This window comes from Pseudopodoces humilis, chromosome 15 (assembly GCF_049639895.1).
Source record: "Pseudopodoces humilis isolate 2021_Gansu_Grassland_sample_001 chromosome 15, ASM4963989v1, whole genome shotgun sequence".
In the NCBI taxonomy this organism is placed as follows: Eukaryota; Metazoa; Chordata; class Aves; order Passeriformes; family Paridae; genus Pseudopodoces; species Pseudopodoces humilis.
The window spans coordinates 6323805-6339733 of record NC_142214.1 but is presented as its reverse complement, the minus strand read 5'-3'; the positions used below and the strand labels follow the sequence as shown (position 1 = coordinate 6339733).

The 15929-nt window shown below is 47.8% G+C and overlaps 1 protein-coding gene across 3 annotated transcripts; it reads right to left on the bottom strand.

Annotated features, from left to right (window-relative positions):
• Positions 1-4716: 4716 nt before the first annotated feature.
• LOC102103742 (V-set and immunoglobulin domain-containing protein 4-like) lies at positions 4717-13399 on the bottom strand. Of its 3 annotated transcripts, XM_005526246.3 has the most exons (9): positions 13262-13399; positions 12210-12566; positions 11377-11658; positions 10393-10461; positions 9690-9767; positions 9315-9383; positions 8476-8589; positions 7282-7303; positions 4717-6184 (listed from the first exon to the last, which is right to left on the bottom strand). In XM_005526246.3, the coding sequence occupies exons 1-9, from the start codon at positions 13314-13316 to the stop codon at positions 6001-6003; spliced, it is 1230 nt and encodes a 409-aa protein (XP_005526303.2). In that variant the 5' UTR covers positions 13317-13399; the 3' UTR covers positions 4717-6000. The 3 variants fall into 3 exon arrangements, with proteins under 3 accessions (XP_005526303.2, XP_014110839.1, XP_014110840.1); XM_014255364.2 differs by lacking the exon at positions 10393-10461; XM_014255365.2 differs by lacking the exons at positions 9690-9767; positions 10393-10461.
• Positions 13400-15929: the final 2530 nt, after the last annotated feature.

Genomic DNA, 15929 nt, shown 5'->3' with positions numbered 1-15929 from the left:
TGTGTTTGCCAAGGAGGTGACTTCTGACTGGCAGCCAAGGGACATTCTGCATGTGCTCTGTAGGAATCTTTAAAAGTACTTCCAAAATTTATCTAGGTGTGATACACAGGATTGATCTGTGCTTGCTAATTATTACCAGAAGGAGAAGGACTTACGGAAAATAAGAAACGTGTATAAAAGCAAATCTACTGACATTGTGAATTCTGTTACAGGTGTTTAATAGTCCGTAGAGCAGCTTTTTCAGATTTATTCAATAGCCATGCCTTAGCATACGGTTCTAACAGCTGCACCAGGAAAACAGTATCTTTGAGCAGAGGCAGATGTGTCTGAGGGACAGAGGCTGTTTTCTACTGGAGCAGGGAGAGAAGGGTAAATGGGATGGTTTTGCCACAGCCTCATCCCATCACAGCAAATACCTGTCTGCTTGGGCTGAACCATTCACCTTGCAGCTGAAACCATCTCTGGAAGTGCTGTTCCATGTCAGTGGCAGCTTATTCCCTCTCTTCTGGGGCAATGAGAGCTGGAGATTATCTTCATTTTCCCAGAGCCAGTAAGCTAATGAGAGCTGCATGGATTTCATTTCAGTCTCAGGTAGAGGCATGCCCACCCGTGAGGCCCTTGCTGACTGTGATTCCAGGTTCCACCCTGCTGATTGCTGTGGTGAACTTGTCTGGAGCAAAAAGCTAAATGTTGTGCTGCAAGACCTGGTGTAACAAATTCTTCCAGGGCTCCAGGCTGAGAGCCACCATTAGCTGCCATCCTGCTGAGCAAGATGATGGGGGCAGCTGCACCCAGTCTTGCAAAGGATGTCTATGTAAGACATTGAAACTTGATTTTTGAAGATTTTTCTTCCTGACATCTTTGCTGCAGCTGCCAGTGGGGTACCAGTGCACATGGCCTGTATCTATCTGCCCTTGAGAATATTTTAGCAACGTTTGAGTCCTGCCTAAAAGCAAGCAAACAAATAAAAAAGCACTTGTTAAAGTTGCTAGCTGTGTCACTGAAAGAGGGAAATGTGGCAAGTTTCATAGAGATTATTGAAACCCAAACTTTTCCAGACCCTGATCCATGATTGGCAGTAGAGCCTTGTCCCAGACAAACAGTCTCCTACACAAAACAGTTTAAGAGAAGCTGGTTTTTGGGGAACATGCCCTGGAAGAAGTTGAAAACCCAAGCTAAAACTGCTGATAGGATTATTTTTTTAACCGGACATGTAAGACTTCCTGAGGCTCTAATTATACAGGATTTAAAAAAAAAAAAGCCTATTTAACTAAAGCAGACATGAATAACTCTAGTTCCCCAAATGTGATGTACATGACATCTTTCTCTTACTGGATACAGACATAGCTCCCTGAGTCACACAGTCAGCCCATTCCTTCCTTACTTAAAGGACTCCTCAGAGTTTTGAGTCTGAACACAAGAAGAGAAATCCTTCAGTGTCTCAGATATGTTGGCCAGCTACCTGGTTTATTAAAATGCAGTATTTTATTCCAGTGTCTCTGCTCTGGGTTGAACTTGCTGCTCTCTCCCATGCAGTGCTGTGGGTGAGGCACTCTGCAGATGTACCCCAGGGACATTGCTCCCACACACAGGACAGGATACTCTTTCAAGTGTCATTTCTTCAAGTACCACAGCTCAGGCACTCTTTCTTGTGCCATTTCTGCTACTCATCTTGGGCTAACTACAGGTGACTACTCAGTAAAGTCCCCATGCCCCCAAACGAGAGCACAGCACTCAGACTTTGTTCATAGGCACCAGCTCTGCTGAGCCTGCATCTTACATTCATGTTCTGACAAAGTTTGCCAGTGGCCAGAGAAGTTTGCTACCATTTTTCTGGTGATAAATAAGACCCTTTAGCGTTCAAGGAGATGAAATTCAGTACCCAGCTATGAGCAAATCACCAAAAAGTAGATAACCGAAGAAGAAAGGTCTCAAAGTGCTGTTTGGTCTGATGCCTTAAGTTTTAGCTTTCATAATTTTCAGATTCTGTGCTGCCTAGGTGTGTAGTTTTGAGCTTCATATCAAGTGTTAGTGAACTCTCTTCACAGAGTACGTAGACAAAGCAATTCTTTTTCTAGCTTGACACCAAGGACAATCGTTACAAGTTTCAGGCCCAAAAGCAGAAACAAGGGTGGACTGAAGAGCGAAAACAAGAAAGATGAGACTTCATAATCTGAAGCTGTAATTGGACAATTAACCCAAATATGTAGATGGACCAAAACTTATAAAAATGTGAGACCTCGTGACCAGTCATCCATTTTGTGACTGTTTTTGGGTGCAGCCCTGGCCAAGCTCTTGTACTGCCCAAGGTGTGTCCTTTAAGGCCTTTCAATACATACCTTCTTTATTCTTAATTCTGTCTAGTCTCTGTTCTAGGTCAGCCTTCTCAAGGCATCAGGTCCAGCCATAGCTAACTCACTGATCTGACTCAACAGAACGTATTTTACTAAGCACTTTTTGGATGTCCCACAGAAGCTAATTGTGTGATCTCCCCCAGCCATTCACAGCACAGTTCTGTCACATCAGATAATCATATTGTCAGTCATCAGAACAAACCTTGTTCCACTTAAAGAAACAGAAATTAGTGTAAATTAGCATTTCCCCTTAAAGCTTGTATGACTTGTACTTGATGTACAAGTGCTCTTTCTGAAAAAATTCTCTTCCCTTCCCAGGACTTCCCAGGTCAATGACATTAGTTCAGGGCTGCTATTAGCTTGGGCAAATCCTTGCAAACAGCTCCTGATTCCAAGAAAGTGACCCATATCTGTGACGTCTCCTGAGTTCCTGTTTCTTTCCTGGTGCTGCAGGTGGGCTGCACGCCCCCAGCCATCAGATGTCCCCTTACCTGCAGTGAGCACACACACCAGCTGCTGCTGCTGCTCTCTGGACTCTCAGCACTATCTGATGCTGGCTTTTTTCAGGCTGCCCAGTTCCTCCTCCCAGTGCTTTGCAGAGGCTGGCTGAGCTCTGGGTTTGGTAAACAAAACTGCTGCTCTGGGGTGAGCTGCTGTGACTTCAGCTCATCCTCTGGCCTGCCACTGCACAGGGTGCACAGCAGCTGCCCTTCTGCCCAGGTACACCCCTGAGCAATCCAGGACCTTGTCCAGCTGTCCCACAGTGCACACAGACACAAAACACACGGAGACCATAATTCATGGATTGATTTTCAGTTTCATGAGCTTGCCTTACAACAGCTGTATTTAATATCATCCAGTCCTGGTGCTGGCTGTCCAGCCAGGATACACTGCTGTTTAACCACGTTGGTAGGGCTGTATTGCCTGTAGCTTTGCAGTGCAGCTGGAATTGAGTGATTTTGGGGCAACCATTACCCATGGGATTTCAGCAAGGAGAGCTCAGACCACAGTGTGACTGATCACCCTGTCCCTCAGTGGGATGCCCTTCATCTCTGCACCTCTGCCTTCCCTCAGTGCTCCCTTCTCCTCCAGCTGGAGCTCATGACCCCTCAGATGAAGAGAACAGCAGGGAATTTCAGGTGGCCAGAGCCATATTCCCCCTTCAGTGGCCACAGCAGTCAGGCTGAGTTCAGATGGATGGGCTGTGCTCCAGAACCTGCCACATTTCCTTCCCACCTCCTCTGACTTCACACATGCAGAAACACATACACACCAATTTTCTCCACATCTGCAAGAAGCTGCATGCACATGTTGGCAGTTTTCTCCATGACAGCACCAGCAGCTGCCATGTATTCCCTTTTCATTCAGAAATCAAGATGTCCCAGCCCTTGATTTTAAGTACATTCTTAACAAAGCAAAATAAAACTTACAGCACAGGAGAAAGTATAAGGTCACTGATAAGTGCCTGGAAAGAGTGCCTGGTAGTTTGTGCTTTCTGAGGAATCTTTTCATCATTAATTCTGTGTTGCATACAAAAAAGTACTTTTCTTTGCCCTTTGAAAGTGCTACCAGACAATTATCACTAATTTCTGCATCCATTTCAGAGGAGCTGTAAGCAAATAGCCCCTTCGTCTTCTCAGCCCTGACACCCATAGGCACATGTTGCTCAATTGTTTCTTCTTCTCTTTTTTTCTAAGAGACTCTTTGCACAGATGTGGTTTTGTTCCAATAATTATCCTTTACAATCTTTCTTAGTAACTTTTCTTGCTCTTCTAAACCCAAGATGAGGCCAACATGAATACATAAGGTAGCAATATTCCATGGGCTTTACGGTACCACAATCCTGTTCTTTGACTGGAATACCCTTCCATTAGCACCTCACACTCCCTTTGCATTCTGGTGGGTTTTGAAGTGATGCTCAGAGAGCTGCAGATGCAGAGCTGTCCTGAGTGTGAGCAGCACAGCTGGGGGCCTATTTATCCTGTGTCGGTGTTACCAATTCATTGCTTGGGTCCTTCCCTCTGTTTTACATGTCTGTGTGGTTTTTATAATGGGACACAGGGTTGCCCTGTTTGATATAAAAAGGTTCTTTCTTCCATAACTCTGCATGATAAGTTTACTCAGGGCAGTAGAAATTATTCATGATTTACCCTTCAGACCTTTTAAGCTGGGAGGAAAGTACTTCTTGAGTATCTAGTGAGGGGCTGTGAGTGGCTTGCTGGCATTCCAAAATGAGCCAGTTGTTCAGAAATGCACACAGCAAAATATGTGAGGCATGTGTAAGCAATCCTACCCCAAACTTACAGAAAAGTATCTAACTTCTTTCAAATATCCATTGAAATAAATTGGTCAGGAGGCAGACTCCTGTTTTATGCCTTTATTAGGACTCAGCCTTGGGGTGGGGGCCCGAGGGGTCGCTCGCACCGCCACTGCTCCCACACCAGCAGCTCCAAGGAGGAGGCACAATTCAGCTTTGCAGCACAGCCTGCAGAGCTGGGGCTTCCATCCTCCCAGGAGCAGCCAGCCTCATTGTCCAGGGGAGTCACTCCTTTCCAGTCCTCTTTAGACCATGGTGACCACTCTTAAGCAGGCTCAGGTGATGCAAGAAGACGGTTTTCCATCATAGCTTGCTGGGATATGTCTCTTTGACCTTTTATTTCCTTGCTGGCTCATTGTTTTTATGTCTGGCGTGCCTTAGTTTGTGTATGACTCAGGGTGCACAGCCCCCTGGGAGCAGCACTGTTACACAGGAACAGGGGAGGTAAGGGAAAGGGGGTAGAGGTACATCTCATAAGAGAACTCTTAAAACAACCGGTAAGTAATTAACATTACTAACAACTATGGGGGTAAACAAGGGGTACAACAAACAAGGTTTACAAATGGGACAAGAACATTAACTGTACACAACCAAACACTTACAGTATTTTAACTGGGGTGGATTTCTTGACAGATTCTATTCATGACATCCATAATGCATTTTAGAGAGAGAACAGAGAAGGTGAGCTGAGAAAGAATGTGCCTGGTTGCAGTATCAGAAGCACCCAGAGCTGTGGCCAGTGACCTCGCTGCAGTGCTGTGGAGGGGGATCAAGGGCAGCACAAGGACTGCACAGGCCATTCCTGCTTCCTGCACTGCTTCTCCTAGTGTGCCAGGATCCTGAGTTTCTTGTTCCTACAAGATCTCTCTTCTGTTAAATCTGTCCAGCTTCAGGTGGGCAGGAGAAGAAGCATTGATTCTCAAGCCAGCTGCATCCTGCCCTGCTCACCCACACAGGTGGGGATGCTGAGCAGCCCTCAGTGCTGGCTCTCCCCCTACCACACAAAGGCTGGAAACACTGGTCCTTTTGGCCATAGAAAGCAGTAAGTTCAGTACAGTGCTCCTAACCTGGGACCTGCATGCTGCAGCATTCAAAGTGCTTTCTTGGATAGAGGTGGTGAGAGGGAGCCAAGGAGAACAGAACCAGGAGTTCTACACAGCAGTCTGTAACTCAGGTTCCTGAAGAGGTATGCATTTGCACTTTCTCTGAAGAGAGAGCAGCCACTGCTTGTCCTACCTATTTGTCAGGAGCAAAAGTGAAAAAAAAATACGCATTTTGTCTGGGTGAAGGTGCTCCTCAGGACTGGTATCTGCAGAACATTGTTGGTTCTCAGGAAGTGTCCCCTACTTCATACTCCGATTCCTGGGGGTTTGCAACACAGTCAGACTCGTTCTTATTTACTTCTTCAGAGATTTTGTTTTCCCTGAACTCCATCACGTAGTTGTTTTCAGTGAAAGAGATGGGTTCCTCATAGTGACCTGTGCTTGAAGAAGCTGCTGCTCTCGAGTTATGGCTGAAATCAAAAAGCAAGAAGAGTAGCAACCAGGGTAAACCAAGCCTCTCCCAACCATCAGGATTTTGACCAGTATCGTGGTCTGACTCAAACCCATATAAACCTGGGCCACTGAACTGTGGCAATATACTGAAGGAGAGAATTTTGTCCTTTGCTTTCTGGTGGCAGAAAAACCTTGGGCATTGTAGCAGCACTGCTTCCAATTCTGAGAAAGTTTCCAGGGAGAGGCAGCAAAGGGTGTGCAAGCAATGAAAGGATTACCCCTGTTTCCTGCACTGGCACAATCAGATAATTGCTGAAGAGAAAGGAATATTTATAAAAATAAATATTTATAAAAAATGCTGGAGGAAAGGCAAATAGAGAACTGAAAGCAGCCTACATCCACTGTCTGGCTTATGGTATCTAATATTTTTAAAATGAAGATAGATCCTCTAAGGAGAAATGTCATCACAGCATTTGTTCCATTGCTCAGGGTTCAACTATTGCTTGAAGTGCTGCCTTGCACACTGCTGGGGAAGCCCAGCACTGGGATGCTGGCACATCCCACTGTGATACTCAAGTCAGATACTTTATACCTAGAGAAGTGTTCTCCTTGTATGTTTTGACCAGATTATCAGGCTTTTCAGTAAACTTCCACAGGTTACAAGTAGATCAGGATGTGAAACCTGAGTTTAGAAAGAGCCTGCCACAGCTATGGTTAGAAGAAGCAAATTCAGCCAGGGATGTTTTGAGGATAAATCAGAGTATAACCAGTGGTCTCTAGAATGGGAGTTCCTTTCCTTTGCATTTGAGAAAACACTGGGAATTTAGCCTTGGCAGTCATCTTCAGTAGCCCTCCCTGGGCTTAGGAGTCAATAAGAAGCTCTTGCTCCCTTCTACAATTCTGATATTGCCACGAGAAAGATCTTTCTTCACACATTCTGTGTTGCTGTGGAAAGCCATGAGCCATCCTACAACTTGCTGTAGAGCTGTGAACCTCTTGACCCGGACTGCTTAAGGGGGTTTTCATTATGACAGCTAATGGCAGTGCTTTTTATTTCTCCTCTGATACAGTCCCCCAGGACACATCAGCGTGCCAAACGAAGGGTTATACTCACAATTTTACGTCATAGGCTTGAGCTGGAAAAGAAAAATCAGAATTTGTGTCAATAATTTGCATTTACATTCTTTAAAAAAGGAGTTTCTTTGTTTATCTTCTTGGTTTAAGAAAATGACTTCTGAAGACAGAACTAAAAAAACCACAGTCTTGGATATCATGTCAGGTGGGTGGTGACTCAGTTTCCCAGGATTCAGTTGAAGAAAACAAAAACAACCCAGCTATCACACAACTGGGTCAAAATAACTGTTCCAATGTCAAAGATAAAGTTGAGGTTAGAAACCAGAAGTCCACAGTTTCCCTATTCATTAGAAGTTCAATAAAGAATAATTTTGAAAGTGGCTATTCTGGATTCCTTTTTTAAATAAAAGAAAAAAAGTAAGAAAAGTGGCAAAAGAAATACCTGACAATTATATTATTAACCGGTAGCATAGAATCATAGGAAGTTCATTGGAGAAACAAAGGAGAAAATGAATTCTGTGGTATCTCAAACCCCAAAGCACACCTGTGTGCTCTCGAGCACAGCTGGTGAGGAGGGGGCTCCAAGGAACACTTGGTCAAGGGGATTTCTGGTGGCAGTGCAGGAGAGAGAGGCATTCAGTGAATGGATCCTGTGACTAAAGACCAGAGAGGAAACAAATTCATGTGGAACTGGGAGAATTGACAATGACCTCTTCCCTTTGGTTGCCAACTGTGGGAACTACTGAGCAGCAACTGGTGCCAAGGCACTTCCCAGCAGCAGGGCAGGATGAACCCTCTGCCAGAGACTTTAAAGATTTGGAATGATGAGCCCGGCCAAGCAGGCGAGTGTGAGCCTTGGGATGTCAGTGAGGAGCAGTGAGAAACAACCATCCCAAGACTCTGTGGCAGTGCCAATCACACACCTGGGCTGCAGGGCAGGGACTGAGCTGAGCCAGTGCAGGCATGGGAGGATGCAACTCAGGAGCACAGGGCCACTGCTGCCCCAACCCCACGGCTGGAAGACTCTCCTGACTGCAAGGACATCTCTGCCTCTTTGGATCTCCCACCAATGTGGGACTGACCAAGTGTCAATCCAGGCATGTCATCTACTGCCTGCAGGTGCCAGAGCTGCAGCTGCTGGCTGCAAGCACTGCTCCAGGCCCCAAACCCATCAAAGATAAAGCTGTGCTGGGCATGCATAAAACATTCCGGTTTACCAGAACATTCTACTCACCGCCTTTGGGCTTCCTAATGCAAATGATCAGAGAGATGACAAGGAAAACCACAGCACCAGACACCACAGCAATCAGGATGACCAGGTAGAGGGACAAGCCAGTCCTCTGGAAATCTAAAGCAACACAACAGAGGACTTTCAGACAGGAGAGCCCTCCTGGGTGACAGCAGCAGCAGGTACCTGACATTTACCATATCCCTGAGGACAGCAGCAGCCAGCCCTGCCTGAGCACATGGGGCTGTGTCCCCACAGACCCTTGGTCCTGTGGCCCTGAGTGAGTTTTGCGTGACCCAGCACTGTGTACAGCTCACCAACAGGCCACAGTTGTACAGACAATGTCCATCTCGTGATGAGGTGATTAGGGATGTGAGCTGGGCAGGATAATTGCACTGCATATCATGAAATAAAGCTTTCTGTTCAAGGGTGCTGCTCAGTTCTGTTTGGAAAGGGAACCTTTCCAAAAAAAACCTGTCACAATGCTGCAAAGCTGGAGGATGTGCAGATCTGCTCAAGGCACACACTGAAGCTTTTCTGCTGTTTCAGCTTTGACAGTTGTAGTGGTTTAGGTTTGCCAAGATAAAAATGGACCAGCTGCTGAGGAACATGGTAACTGTGTGCCCCATATATCAACATTTTCTTTTTTGTTTTCATTCTTCCATAAAAACATCCAGAGTCTTTTAAAGAGTCACCATGAATTATCTGGGTCCTTTGAGAACAGCAGTTGATGCAATTTGCAGCTAAAAAAGCAGAATACTAATTTTGAGGCTGAAGTTCCTGACTACAGAGCATCGGGTTTGAGTCCTTAATCTTCTTCTCAGCTTGGTTTTACTCTTGCTTACCAGGAATTGTTTCATTCTTCCCTGGATATCCCACACCACTCTCAGAAGTCGTTGCTGCTATGGGCAGGTCTGGAAAAGAAACATGAATTTAAGTCTGACAGTGCATTTCCAGCCCACATCTTAGCACCAGGAGACCTTGGATTAGAGCTGTAGGATCCAAAGAGAATGCCTCCATCCCCTTTACAAGGCAGTGGAAGCAGGCAAAGTACAGAAATGAGCACTATGTATAGACTGTACTATAGAGAGCATACAGGTAGTACCATGTAGTCATTGGATGGATACTATATGTAGTCTATTTATGCTATATAAGTGTACACAAACTACAGATACACCCACCAGATACCTGTGTGTATTTGTAGACCTGTACACACACACCTGCAGTAGTGGTGGGGCCCCAGAGAGTCCAGGAGATTCCTGAGGTACCTCCAGACACCAGCTCTGTTTGAGTTTTTTCTGCAAGAACAATCAAGGCCTGTCAGCATCTTCCCTCAGCTTCTGGTGACCGACACCAGCTTCCACAATCCCCACGTGATTGCTGGGGCACCATAAATCCAAATGAGACATAATCCAACAACAGAAAGTTTCCACAACCAGACTTGCTCCAGTCCAGGCCTAAATTCCCACAAAAACAAACGGGAAATCACAAGCCCTCCCTCAGAACTGCTGTCCCTGGTCAAGTACATGTAGGTCTGAGGAAGCTTTTGCATCGCTTGTGTCTGCCACTGGAGACACCAGATCTGCCTCCCCTCAGCAGCTTCCCTTCAGGATCAGATAACAAAAAAACCCTTTAGTCGAGAACGAAACCCAGAACATCTCCTCCCATATGAGCCACAAATTAGGAAATGGCATTTTCAGTGCAGTCTCTCCTCCAAAGCAAACCTATTACCCCCTGTGGGCTGGAAACTGAGGGAAGGAAGATCTACTTTCAGAAATATCTGAGTTAAAAACTGAGGCATATGGACTGAAGTTCAATACTGTCAAGATTCTGTTCCCCACAATAAAACCACTGGCAAGCACTGGTGTCACATTGCCCCAACACCCCATCCTCGCTATGAGCTGTCACTGCTCCCACCCTGACCTGCGGCTGGGTGGTGTCCGCCCGTGGTTCCCACATTCCTCCACAAGGCCACTGTTGTTGTGGGCAGATCTGCAAGGTGAGGGGGAGGGAGGGAGAGGCTTACACAGGGGTTTGACCACGTTGGTGATGCTGCTGTGATACAGAATTCCCCAGAGGTGGGATAGGAGCAGGAGGAAGCAGCCCCCTCCCAGCTGACAGGAGGGGGATGCTGTGGCAGCAGCGACAGCCAGCACCTGCAGCTCTGAGCCCCGTTCCCGTGCTGCTCCCTCCAATGTGTGACTGCTGGGAAAAGCAGCACAGGGCTTCAGCCAAAGCTTCGTGCCTGGGAGGGAGCTCAGCAGGCTCTGCCTCTTTCAGAGGCCACGCTGTGCTACCTGTGCTTGGCTGTGCCAGCAGGGGCTTCACGGCTCTGCTGATGGAGTAACCAGGCAAGGAGAGCTGCAAGTTTTCCAGCAGGCAGCCAAGAGGGAATGGCTGAGATTGGAAAGGCCCCTGAGGCCGCTGAGTCCAAGCTGTCCCGCACCGTCGTGCAGAGGCTGGAGGAGTCAGAGCCCGGTGTGTGTGAAGTGCAGTGTGTGTCCCTGAGACACGCGGCTGTGGTGGGGAGCAAAGGCCAGCTTGGTTTGTTCTGCCACTGAATTACCACTGACTTGTTCCTTGTTCTCAAAATAAAGCCCCGACTCCTTGTCGGAACTTGCTGAACTGCAGTGGGCAGCATTACAGAACCAGGGAGAGCTTGAAAAAACCCACAGAGGAATAAATAAATGTTTGAAGTCGAAATCGTCTTTTGCATCAGCGAAGAGCAGTTCCTCAACGAGGAGGAAACGGAATAGAGGCAATAAAGAAGGGCACAGAGCGGAGCCAGCGGGGAGGGATGTGTCAGAGTGCGTTGGGCATTTCCTTCTTTCCGGGCAGGGAAGTAGGATGCTGTTCCTCCGCACTGCAGCCGGGTGTTCCCCGCCAGCTGTGGCTGTGGGCACTCACCTGTCACCGTCAGCTGCACGGCATCGCTGCGCTGCACGGCCCCGGCGCCGGCCCTGTTCTCTGCCTCGCAGAAATACGTCCCGCTGTCCGAGGGCCGCAGGCTGGGCCAGGCCAGCTCGGCCCCGCTGCTCAGGAACACGGCTTTGCCCGCCGGGGTGGCCCGGAACCAGCGGTAGCTGATGGGAGGGGAGCCGCTGGCCTCGCAGGTGAGGCTGGTGCTGCCTCCGGCCGGGAGCGTCAGCCCCAGCTGTCCAGCTCTGATGATGGGCTTGGTGGCTGCCACTGGAAGACAAAGCAGAGGGGCCCGGGTCACGGAGCCCTGGCTGTGGTGGGGACGGTGCCCCTGGCACAGCAGTTCTCGCTGTCGCCGCCTTCCCAGGAGGAAACAGCTCGGCTCTCACATCACCTCCCTGTGCGGGATGAGCTCAGCTGTGCCGCACTTGGTGTCCTGCTCTCTGTGCCTCTGTAAACCCCCTACACTGGGCAGAGGGAGGGCAAGCACAGGCTGCTGAATTTCAGCCAAAGAACAGCCATACACTGTGCCTGGGACTTCTCCACTGCCGCACGCCCCTGGGAAACATTGAGCCATTGGCTGCAATAGAGCCAGCGATGAGCTGATGCTTGAGGAGCCACAGGTCCGCCCCCAGCTGCAGGGTGCTGTGTCCTGGGCAGAACTTCGCTCTGATGTATTTGCTGCTTCTTGCTTGAGGCTGACAATGATCAGCAAAATGCTTCTGCATTGAAACACGCAGTCACTGCCTACCCGCTCTAATTTCCAAAAGCCTTCCTGAGCCCAGCCTTTTCCTCCTGAACAGCCTCCTTCCCGGATTTACCTTTAACAACCTCCAATTTGGTGGTGATCTCCTTTGCTATCAGGCTGTTGTTGCTGTCTCTCCAGGTGACCTGGCAAGTGTAGGTTCCTCTGTCAGAGATCTCCAGGTTCAGGATGAGGAGAGACACATTTCCTGGGTCATCCTTTGGGATGCTGACTCTATTCCTGTACTCAGACAGGAACACATGGTCACCGGAGATGTCCCTCCGAAAGATGGTGCCTGAACCTTTTTCATGTACCACAGTCCAGGTGAGGGTTTGCTGCACAAGGTCCTCCAGAGGCACATAGGTACAAGGCAGAGTGGTAGAGTCCTTCCAGACACCTTTGATCTCACTGGGGCCACTCAGGTCCAGAAAAGCTGCAGGAAGAAAGAAGGATGGCAACTAAGCCACAAAGCAGCCAGGGTGAAGGCAGCTCCCAGGTGGTGAAGCCATGGCAAGGGTGTTGGCAAAGAGAACCCACCAGATGAGAAACACAAGCAGTCAGTGGAGACCGTGAGGGCTGGGCTGCTCAGGGGTGGGTTAACCAAAAATCAGTGTGGCATGAGGCAGACAGGTGGGAGGTGGCTGATGGCCAGGGGCACCAGGGCCACCAACTCCTGCCAAGCGTGCAGCCTGCCTCCCCTGCTCTGCCTGGTGCTTTCCTGCCACCACCAGCACTGAGTAGAGCACAGGGGCAGAGTTATCCAATAACTTAGGTCTGAGGGAAGGAGTTGGTCTAAAGTCCAAGTTGAAGGTTCCCTGGTCTCAGCCAGTGTCTGTTCCAGACATCACCCTTGGGGCTTTTGACGAACAGCAAAGACTTCCCTCCTCCACTGTCTATTTGTTTTGCTGAAACACACCGCTCTCGCAGCCTAAGCCAAACATGAGAAACTTAAACCGCTGGGTGAAGAAACCTAAAACTCTTTTTCATGTAAACATTACGACCACTGCCTTTGTCCCAGTACATTTCTCTCACTCTAAGGACTGAATCTAAGCTCTTCCCAAAACAGAGCCTCCCCTGCCAAACACGCAGACACCGCAGGGCAGGGGCCCGTGGCCAGCCCAGACTCACCGCTGCAGCGGAGAAGGGAGCTCAGGAGCACGGCCACTCGCAGCACCATTCCCATCCTTCCCGGGGCACGGCTGCTCCCTCTCCAGCCTCACCGACCCGCGTTCCCCAAGCTGCTGCAAATCAGGAACACCTCCCTGCCTGGGCTCACCCTGTCACTGAGCATCCAGGATAACTGCTGGTGGTTTTTCCTTCCTCTTTATCAGAAAACAAGTGTCTCAGTGACCACTGTCAGAGGCGTGGGCACAGCGGAAACCCTAAGGAAAGGGTGCAGAGAGGAAAGCTTAAAAATTACTTCCACACTATTTCATATTTTCTGCTGAGTATGTTTTTCCCCCCTTCTGTTTTTAATTTTTTTCCTTTATTTTTTCTGATTCCTAGGCAACCATTTCTTCCTCTTTTCCTTGTGTTGCTTGCTGACAAATAAGCTTTAACACACAATTACACACGCACAGGTCTGAGAGAGAGGTCATAAGGAGCTGAACCATCTAGGTCCTCACAATTCACTTTCTCACCATCTTCTGTGACAATCACCACTATGCTTTAAGTTAAGGTTCATGAAACCCCTTAAATCTTTACATTACCAATGCAAGACTGATAATTGCTGTAGCCTCTTCCAACTGAAATATTCTATATCACTCTACCACATTTAAGAGAGGAAGAATTCAGGAATAGAAATCTAAAGCAAAAAATTTCCCCAAGAGCTGCAGACATCTGGGCCACCAATCCCACTGCACCTCACAGATGGATGCTCCCTTCTCACAGAGCAATTTAGCTGCTTGTTTTAAGTGATTAATTGTTTTCAGTTATAAGCCGTGACAGGGGCCATACTTCCCTCCAATGCCTGCAGACTACTTGGGAAACAGGTGAACATGAAGATGCCCAGAGAGAAAAAGAGGAAGTTGTCAAAGTAGAAAATCTTTAAGACCGTGAAATCACGGTTTCTTAACTGTAATGATACATTACTATTCATTAAATGTTATAGTTGATCTCTGTAATTCAGTAATTGAGCACTAGCTCTAAGAGAAGTACCTGTTTTCTACTGAAATATCCCTCTCAAGGGATTTTACTGCCTTTGCTGATTTCTACAGCTCTCAATTTTTCTTCTGCTTCTGTAAAATAATCTCTTCTGCTTCATTGTATTCAACTGAAGTGAGCCTTTGCTGTTGTTACACCCAAATTCAACATCCCATCCTCAAATACAAGTAATCAGACTAATTCAATGCAGCCAACCAAATCCCAGTCCCTCGTCTGGAAAAAGCCCTCCTGTAGTGGTAGTGAGACATGGTTTGGGCCTGCAGTAGTACATTGGGATCCACCTTTGTGGCTCTGTCTTCCTTCATCAGAAATTTCCCATGAGATGCCACTCCAGCCTGCAGCCACTGGGATAGGGAGAAGCTGGAAAAGCTGCTATGGGTTGCAGGTTCATGTACTTTTTGGCTCAAGGAAGGAAAAAACCACAATAAGGTGAAATCATTGGAACTCCTTTTCAGGGAACAGAGCTTGCTGGAGGAGGGTAGAAGCCTCAAGAAGTTGTCTTGAACCAAGTCAAAGACAATGGTTTGGCTGGGGTAGAATTTATTGTCTCCACAATGGCTAATATGGGGTTATGTTTTGCATTTGTGCTGAACACAAGGCTGATGATATAGAGATGTTTTTGTTATTGCTGATCAGTGTTTACATAGAGCCAAGGCCTTTTCTGCCTTTTGCTGTCACATGCTGGTGAGGGGGCTGGGGGCACATGGGAGATGGAGAGGGGACACAGGACAGGTGACCCCAACTGACCACACTGCATGGCATCATGCTCAGCACACAAAGCTGGGGGGAAGAAAGAGGGGGGACATATGGGGTGATGGTGTTTGTCTTCCCAAATCACCATTATATGTGACTCTGCTCTCCTGGAGGTGGCTGAAGACCTGTCTGCCCCTGGGAAGCAGTGAATGAATCCTTTCTTTTTCTTTGCTTGTGTGCCAGCTTTTCCTTTCACTATTAATCTGTCTTTATCTCAACCCAAGAGTTTTCCAGCTTTTACCTTTCCAATTTTCTCCACAATCCCACTGGTAGGAGAGTGGGCAAGTGGCTGCGTGGGGCTTGATTGCTGTGAAAACACAACAGGAATGTATCACTAGTGGGATCTGGACCAACTAGGAAGCTGAAACTCTGTGTGACTAAAAAAGATGTGTAGGTATTATTCACATATTTACATTTACCCTGATGGTTGGGGGAATAGTGGCAGGAAAGGTCTTGTCCTTTATACAGTGCAGCACCTGTACCTAAGGTGACTGTGGCAGCAAGCCCTTGCTCCTGCTTTGGGCGTCTGTGATACCATGATGCTGCTTTCCAAAACAAGAATCTTGTTTTAGGAGACAGCAAAACGTCCTGAGCATGGTTGGATGAGGTGGTATCACACATCCCAGGAAAGACAGAGCAAAATTAGTTTTTCTTGTATTCTGGAAAGCTCTGCTAGCAAGCACACAGGAGATAGGAACTGATGGCAAGGCTCCCATGGTCAGTGTGGGGAGGGCAGGGTTGGAACAGGGCAAAAGGAGATCTGAAAGGAGCATGCCAGGGGCACTTGGCACTTTCTGTCTGCACTTGCCATGCCTGGGAGTGTTCAGTGGATTCCCAGCACATGAGAGCAATCTTTCCTCACTGGACACAGAGTGGTAAA

What these genes read in the sequence shown, in the direction of transcription:
- LOC102103742 (XM_005526246.3), bottom strand. Translation starts at nt 13,316, where the DNA reads ATGGGAATGGTGCTGCGAGTGGCCGTGCTCCTGAGCTCCCTTCTCCGC. An exon ending in CTCCCTTCTCCGCTGCAGCG is followed by an intron (nt 12,567 to 13,261) that starts GTGAGTCTGGGC and finishes TTCTTCCTGCAG; the next exon opens with CTTTTCTGGACCTGAGTGGC. An exon ending in GAAGAATGAAACAATTCCTG is followed by an intron (nt 8,590 to 9,314) that starts GTAAGCAAGAGT and finishes GTGTTGCTTTAG; the next exon opens with ATTTCCAGAGGACTGGCTTG.